Source organism: Telopea speciosissima, chromosome 6 (genome assembly GCF_018873765.1).
Source record: "Telopea speciosissima isolate NSW1024214 ecotype Mountain lineage chromosome 6, Tspe_v1, whole genome shotgun sequence".
Taxonomy (NCBI): Eukaryota; Viridiplantae; Streptophyta; class Magnoliopsida; order Proteales; family Proteaceae; genus Telopea; species Telopea speciosissima.
The window spans coordinates 44777989-44786575 of NC_057921.1; the positions used below are offsets into that span (position 1 = coordinate 44777989).

The window sequence follows — 8587 nt, forward strand, 5'->3', positions numbered from 1 at the left end:
AGAACCACATAATGCCACTTGTCCCATAACTATCCCAACCAAATGTTCTGAGAGATACGAAACCTAATTTCTTGTAACAATTATACAAATTACTAATCACTCTGTTTCGTTGGGTTCTCATGACTCCTTCCTGAGATGGGGGATTTGAGGTTCCGGAACAAATTCGTATAGCTTATGTTTCTTCAAAGGTTGCTCTGTTGAAGCCATGGTAATGTGAGCTTGGGAGCTCATGCTTGATCACTCCTTTGTCTTGTACTCTCTATGATATTCCAATCACTTGTAAAATTTCATTGGTGTTCCCTTGTGTGGAAAATGCCTCCCAATGAATTAAGTGAAAGCTAGAAATTGACAACAAATGCTTAATAAAAGAAAAAAAAGGAAGAAGATCCCTGCGCAATGCGCACCTAAACCTAGAAGTACACGAAATTACTACTCTACCCCATGAAATATAAAATCTCATCCATGTCAATGCTCTCACGTGTGCTCTTATTAGCCCTTGCACTAGATTAAGGGTCACACAACCCGACAACGATCTCTTGCCTCACAAAAAAAAAAATCCCTTTCCTCTACTTTTAGAAAGGAGAAAAAGGGGATATAGTATTATTGGTCCCTGGTTCCTTTGTGTGTGAATAACTAGAGTGTTTTTCCTTTTTTTTTATAATTTTAAAATCGATTATCCTTTTTTTTAATTTTTTTGAAGAAAACGATTAACCTTTTGGGATTGATGTGTGGTTTGTGTGAATACACTTTCATAAAACAAAAACCAAAAACCTAGAGTGTTCTGTATTTTTCTTTCTTTTCGCGCCTTCCAAACACAACCTTAGCAGCTTATTCATAGGTAATTGGGTCCGATCATCCCGTCCATTGAATCAGTAGGACCCATTCTTTTTTTGTGGCTTGATTTTCTGGTCAACGTTTCCGACTTTTGGCACGTGGCAGGAAACTAGTGGACACAGGTGAATGCATGTCAGGATCCGGAGCTCAGCTTTCTCTCCAAGACTTCTCTGAGTACAACGATCGAATCCTTTCTTCTTCAGCAGATACAATGGCAAAGGAGTGGCAATAGGGATTCTTTCTCGCGAGTCGCGACCTCTGGTGGGTTTGATCATTCTTTCTGCTCTTATTTCTTTGTTTATACCTTCCCAAAATTTGATATTTTCTTTGTAAACCTTCTCTGTTTTTATTGGTTTCTGCATTTCTTTCTATAACCATATGGATCATCCATTTATTCTGAATTGTTGCGTGTTGATAACAATCTGTTTTGCAGATAATTAAAGTCTATGTTTTTATTTAATTTGAATGATCGGTAGTGGCCATAAAGTTCCAACAAAAAAAGGGGAAACCTTGGAAGGATGGAGAGCAGTAAAAAGGGTCAGAGGGAAGAAGAGAAACAAGGAGATACAATTCTCCCACAAGATTTGGTGGAGGATATCCTCTTAAGACTACCTATTAAGTCACTGGTGCGATTCAGGTGCGTATGTAAAAACTGGTGTGTTCTAATTAAGAGCCCTCGTTTCATTAGCAAGCAAATCCAGAGAACAACTGAGAATAACCCTCTTCTAATTCTTAATGGATGTGCTTTTGACGGTGACGATCATGGACTCTACACTTTAGATTATGGGTCTTCCAATCAAGCAACGAAACTAGATTTCCCATTCGAGTCGTTTGCGAAATGTTTTGATCGGGTTGATATTGTGGGTTCATGTAATGGTTTGGTATGCTTGGGTTTCTCTGAGGGGCAGTATTGTTGGGACACTATTTGTTTGTGGAATCCAGCTACTAGAGAACAAAAGTTCCTTCCAAAGATTGACTCCACTTCCCATTATGTTTCCATGGGATTTGGTTTTGATCCCATTGTTAATGAATACAAAGTGGTAAGAGTTGTTTACTTCTCCGATCGCTTTGAGACAAACACTGCTGTGTTAAAGTCGGATGTGAGAGTGTATACTCTTGGTACTGATGAGTGGAGAAGAATTGAAGATATTTCTTACCATATTAATGAACGAGTGTCAATGGCAATTGTGAATGGAGTTGTTCATTGGACAGCCAGTTGCAGTTACCTACGTAGAATGTCTGAATTAGTCATTTCTTTCGATAGTGCGCAAGAGGTATTCAAAGAGTTACCGCAACCAAATTATGGAGATAAGAATCAGAAGTTTATCAAGCATGTTGGGGTTCTGGGAGGATGCCTCTCTGTTTTTTGCCATTTCTCAGATGAACGCATAGAGATTTGGATGATGAAGGACTATGGGTTGAAGGAGTCTTGGACTAAGCAGTTTGTTATTGGAGGACCAACAATATCTTGGTTCGTCTATATACAGCCGTTGGGACTTTGGACGGGTGGTGAAATTCTATTGGAGAAGGATCACAGGTTGCTGGTTTTGTATGATACAAAAACTAACAGAGAGAGGGAGCCTGGAATTCAGGGGCTTCCACAGAGATTTTACTCTGTAAATCACATTGAGAGCCTTATTTCACTAACAGTTGGCTGGCCAAAGGAACAGGAATAAGAAGAGGAGGTAAAAAGTAATTGAGAGAGGGAGCCTGGAATTCAGGGGCTTCCACAGAGATTGTACTCTGGAAATCACATTGAGAGCCTCATTTCACTAACGGTTGGCTAGCCTAAGGAACAAGAATAAGAAGAGGAGGTAATTACAAATTTTTTATGCCATGTTGTCCTATATTGACCTCTTATAATTTGTGTACACATTCTGTTGTCTACCTTTTCCCGCCCTTTGTACCCTTGGATAAAATGTTGACTCATAACTTGTTCATGGGTGGTTCTATTTCCTATATAGGTTTTGTTGTAAAAAGTGCATTATTGTCTTGCATTGAATTGTAAGTCTTATCAAATGTTAGTTTATTTAAATGTCCAGATGTGGTTGCCAGTGTATGTGGTTTATTAGCCATCTGTATGTGTAAAAGAAGAATTAAATGATTGATACATTTCTTCCTGTGTCAGAGAAAAGTAGTCTGGATTGAATAAAATGGGAGAAATCCTCTCATTCTGGATTGAATAAAATGCCCGAACTAGATTTCTGTTTTAGCTATCTGAAGGGCAGTGATTTAATTTCAGTAAACACATTCAGAAACTCGAATGGGGAGCAGTCTATAATCTGTATGAATGTGAAATGACAATCTAATGTCGTGAGAGATTGGTTTCATGTTTCCCAATTGCTTGTCATATATTAAAGCCTTACAACTTGAAATTTTGTTTCTTTTGATTTAACAGATACATTTTGTTTATGTTTTCTCATTTGTGTTGCTGGATGTTCTCACGTTGTCATTAAAGTTGAATGTCTTCATTGGATGTTGCTCTAAACAATTCTAGGATTGTTGCTTTTGTTATCACAATTTAAATCTGTTTTAAATTTAATGTGTTTTTACATTGTCGTTAACATTGAAGGTAATCAGAGCATGTGGCCTAAATGGTCCTAGGCCTGTAGCTTTTGTTATCCCAGTGTAATGTAAAGTTGTTTTACATATTTCCCCTGTATTTTTTTTCCCATAATGTTAGATTTCTTTTCTTTTTTTTTTTTTTTTGGTGGGGGGGGGGGGGGTGGGGAGGGTTCTTAACATGCATATGTGAGACATGCTGGCATACAGGTATCCACAGTTTTCTAAAGAAAGTACAATTCCATCCAAAAGGATGGCCATACATCAATAAACTTATAGCAGCATCATAACTTCCTGTTTTATTTTTGTCTGACAATTGAGAAAATGAAATGCTTGCTATTTTGCTAATAATAGAGAAGTGTTATTGTATATAGAGATCTTTCCTTTGTCAACTTTATGCAAACTTGAACCTGTAATAAATTGGTCTAGCGTGCCCTTACTAACATCCTTTTACTAATGTATGGTTAAATATCCTATAATGCACTTGAAGGAGCTAAAAGAGCTAGGGGCAGGCCTAAAATGACCATAGGAGAAGTGGTGAAGAAGGACATGCATAGTCTAGGTCTTGTACCTAGTATGACCTGGGATAGAGCCTATTGGAGGGCAAGGATCCATGTAGCAGACCCCATTTTGTTGAAATTCTCCTGAAGTACTGGGTTGTGCGGTTGTGCCTCTTGCCTCTTACTATCTTTCATATTTCATTTGTCATATTCAAATTTTCATGTCTCTTCTCTTTCCCCATCCCTCTTTTCCAGTCTTTCTTTCCCCTTTTTTTTGGTTAGAACTCAGTTTTCTTGACCGTGTTTTGTTTGGATCCATGTAGCCGACCCCATTAAGTTGGGATAAGGCTGAGTTTGTTGTTGTTGTTTGTTGTTGCACTTAGGAGATCTTTTTACCCTCGGGCCAACTGGTCACTTGGGATCATCCTTAAAGTGATTTTACTTGAGGCATATACCATGTTGCTGCCTTCTTAAAGAAGGTTGTTAGAAATGAATATGCTTTAGAGAGCTTGAATGGTACCACCCTTGCTGGATCCAGCAGTTTGTGGCAGCTCATAGATAGTGTGCATGATCAGAACACCAAATCTTGAAATTCTCTTGATTTCTTATTGACCTTTTCTTTTCACTTTTTTTATTTTTTAATTTTCTTTCTGTAGTTGGTTGTGGAGTTTCCTCTTTAAATTTATGGTAAAATGTTCAGTCTGCTTAGTGGATATATGGAGTGTGATTGGAACACCAAACCTCTCCTACTGCACTTTGAGATGCAGTTTGTTGCAGAAATTAGGAAGTTCCAGCAGGGGAAAGAGAAGAAAACAGTTTTTTGAAGACGGACTGTGACATCACAGACATTTATCAGTGTCTAAGCCACCGACGGACACCATGACAGACAAAACCTAGTTGTCCTGACTGCCTGTGGCTACCGTTCATGTTCAGTTCTTATTTTCTTTATTTTGTTTGTTTTATTGTTATTAAACTGTTAGTAGTCATGCTGGACTAGGTTACTATAAGTCCAGTCTTGTTTAGGTAACCTCCAAAGCAGCTATTGGCTGGGGGGATTTAGAGTCAGTTTCTAATTCTTTTTTGTTTCCTTTTCTGGTCTGTTTCTAATATTATGAATATATGTACTGGCATAAGCCTCCCAATGATTTCATGAACGAAAAGAAGCTTTGCTTTGTTCTGGTCTGTGGATTTAGGAGATACTCAGTGGATTTTGAGTGTTTAATCGCTGTGAATTCAGTAGGGAACCCTGGTGGATTCCAACCCTACAGATCAGGTATATTCCTGACCATGTCTTCTCTTCTATTTCTCTTCTTCTTCTCTATCACATGTCAGGTCAGTTTCTGAACTTTCTTCATCCCGTGCATGGTCGTTTCTCTCTTATTTTTATTCTGTTTTGCTCCATTGAATGCTATGCAGCTAATTAGTTTTCTGCCTAATAATTTTTGGTTTCCCTTCTGATTTCCTGTTTCTTTTCTCAATTTCTCCATCAGTTTCTAAGTACTGGTTTCTAGTTTCCAAAACCTTCTTTTCAACTCTCTAAAATTCTGGTTTCTAAATCAGTAACTAATCCTGTTTCTGGATTTCCATCACTAATTAATCACTGCTATTGCCTATCTAAACTCTGGTTTATTTCCTTTAAATCCTGCCATTGAACTCTGCAATTCTGGTTTTCTGAACTAGAATCCTAGTACCAACAGGATTTCTTCATAATTGAGAATCTGTCCACAAGATTGTGATCCAACTTTGCAGGATCATTTGCCTTTCTAAAACTGACTTTCTGATGCAACCTAGGGTTATGTAGCTCGCTCTGGGCCCACCAAAAATAAATAAGATTCAAGCACAAGAAAGCAGTGGCGATTCGGTAATTATTCCTAAATTACAAGGAGGATGGTAAGTTGGTAACAAGGACTAGATGGAAATTAAAGCTAAGAAGGAGGGGTTGTTCTGAAATTCCAGGATAGAGAGAGGTATCATGAAAACCAGCTTAAATAGGAAGGGATTATTTGTAAATACCAAAAATAGGGCTTTAATATCATATAGAAGCAGAGTTCTTCTTCTTCCTCCCAAAACCAGCAATGAACCCTTGCGATCAATCCAACCCCTCTACCAAGAACCCAAATCACAGGAAAATTTAAGAATAGATTCGTTACACTTGGCCCTAACAAATCCAAACGAGTAACAATCTCAAGGAGCTGAGGAGTAAGCCAATAAAACTCTGCAAAGTAGAGCTGGCAGATTAGCAGGAACCAGAGATAGTTGCTGTTCTGCAACTCACAACAGAGTGGACTTCTTAGGTATGATACTCTAGGGTTTAGTTCGCATATGGAAGCCCTACCCTCTACCAAAATTTCACGGCAAACAGAGTTCAATTGGAGTTCTTCTTTGATCAGTTACTGCCATTACAGGAATAAGAGTGAATATGAATCAGAATACCAAAAAAAAAAAAAGGGTGTACCCAGTGCACGAGGCTCCCACCACTGCAAGGTTTGGGGAGGGTCATAATGCATGCAGCCTTACCCCCACTTCGTGGAGAGGCTATTTCCCAACTCGAACCCGTGACCACTAGGTCACAATGGAGCAACCTTACCGTTGCGCCATGGTCTGCCCTCATGAACCAGAATACCAAGGAAAAGAAAATAAAACCTAGGGAAGGAAGAATGGAAGCAGAACAGTAAAGGAAAAGGAGAGGTTCAAGGAAATGAGATTGTACATGAGGGGCCAAGGTTGAACCAGAGGCATCTACTATACATAAGCATGATGGCTATTCTCCTATGTAAGCTGAATATAGTAACCAAACCATACTGGGAAATTAAATAACAATCAAATCTCCTACATATAATATAACCTTTATTTTTGTAAATCGGAATGACGATGCTTCTCCTCCATTCATCTACTATCGTGTAACTGCATCATCTCTTCCGTCCGTAGAAGATTTCGACTCTGTCGAATTAGGTTGTGCTCCCAAGATACCTTTGTAAATCGCTCGTCGATGAGGTGGCACAAATCTCAAGGTAGATGAGTAGAATATGACTCCACGAGGAGGGAGAGTACACCGATGTATCACTGGAGGAGACTATCGTTGACGAGGCATGTCTGATAACGCGTGGGGTGGCATCAAGTACATAGGGCCTCCATGCTTAACTCTGATGGTGTTCTGTGCACTAGGCAACGCACATGGTATTGTAATACCCAAATTATAGGTGTACCTAAGCTATTGCATTGGTCTCTTCTTGAGTTGTAGGTCCGAAACCTCGCACATGAATCTTTTTGAAGACCTGCTTCTATGGGAGGTTGAGTGCTCGAACAAAATTAACAGAAAAAAATTTGCTGTATGCAAAGTTTAGCAAGTTTTGGCTCTCACAAGTGGCCTTCTTGGGCCATGTGGTTTCAGTGGAAAGGATCAAGGTTGATCCAGGAAAGGTGAAGGCAGTAATGGAATGGGAAGCTCCCAAGAATGTGGGGGAGATTCATTGTTTCTTGGGATTGCTTCTACCCCAGCATCGACTGTATGAACATCTGTAGAACCATCACTGTGCAGCAGGATACCCTTCTGCTTGAATAGGGGAGCCTTTTTCGACTAGTCTATTTGAGAATGATGAGAGACTAGCAGAATGAGCTTCAATATCATCATCATGTCCATCATTGGGGCCATCATTTGGATAAGGTGGAATAGGCTCAAGAATTTCCACATCATCCTTGTTCGTATTTGCCATCAATTGCTCAACCGTAGTTGAAGGACAGATCTTGTTGGGACACTTACTGCTAAAGTGACTTTTCTCACCACAATTGTGACACACAATGCTCTTTAATCACTCATTGCCTTTGGAGAATTCTGACTTCTTTTCCTCAATCTTGCCGGGCTCTACTTTCCTTTCGTTAGTACAAGGTGCAAACCTGTAAGCTGAAGGGCTCTTGATCTTCTCTTTCAAGTGACTATACTTTTCTTCAACGGTCTTGGTGTATGCGACTGCCATGTCAACTGACCGGAACTCCCCGTTAGCAAGCTTTAACTGGATCTCGGTGTTCAACCCACTAATGTACCTCAACTTCTCGTTGCTGGTCCATCTCTTGAAGTTTGCATCTGGAGGATAGCTTTTGAAACTCCGTGATGTAAGTATCCATATCTCTACTGCCTAGATGGAAGTTGACCAGCTTGTGGAACTTTCTCCTAGTTGGGAGAAAAAAAATTTATCGTTCAATATTTGTTTCATAGCCTCCCAATTAGTAATAAGTCCAAGTCGTCTGATGAACCTCGACTATAACACGTAATCCTATCATGAGCAAGCATAACCAGTAAACTTGGTGAGGATGAGCTCACACTTCTCATCTTCTGGAAAGGATTTGGAAGAGAAAATCCTCTTGACTTTGGTTAGCCAATCAAGGAGATCCCTGAGTCCTTTCTCACCATCGAACTCGGGAACCTCAACCTTGATGAGGTAATACTTGTCTGAGAACTATCGTGTGATGCCCTGGGGAATAACTGATTTGGGTCACTATCTTAAGGTCACATCTGCAATCTGTAAAGTACCCAACTGAGGAACTGGTATAGATAGATGGTCTTGCTTCATCTCACTTTTCAGTTCTCTTCATAAAAGCAAGAATCTCAGCAAGAGTGCTTTGAGTTTCTTCCATGAACTTGTAATATTGTGTCTCACTCTTCTGTTGGTTTTCATGTAATTCCTTGTATATCT

General features: G+C 39.5%; 1 protein-coding gene across 2 annotated transcripts; it reads left to right on the forward strand.

The window, feature by feature from the left end:
• Window positions 1-1331: 1331 nt before the first annotated feature.
• Window positions 1332-3174, forward strand: LOC122666333 (F-box protein At3g07870-like). 2 transcript variants are annotated; one of them, XM_043862533.1, is made up of 2 exons: window positions 1332-2459; window positions 2589-3174. In XM_043862533.1, exons 1-2 carry the CDS (start codon window positions 1353-1355, stop codon window positions 2619-2621), a joined length of 1140 nt encoding a protein of 379 aa, XP_043718468.1. In that variant the 5' UTR covers window positions 1332-1352; the 3' UTR covers window positions 2622-3174. The 2 variants fall into 2 exon arrangements, with proteins under 2 accessions (XP_043718468.1, XP_043718467.1); XM_043862532.1 differs by lacking the exon at window positions 2589-3174 and having other exon boundaries at window positions 1332-2530.
• The last annotated feature ends 5413 nt before the right edge of the window (window positions 3175-8587 follow it).

Excerpts from the sequence above, each read along its gene's own strand:
- LOC122666333 (XM_043862532.1), top strand. The coding sequence starts at position 1,353 with ATGGAGAGCAGTAAAAAGGGTCAGAGGGAAGAAGAGAAACAAGGAGAT.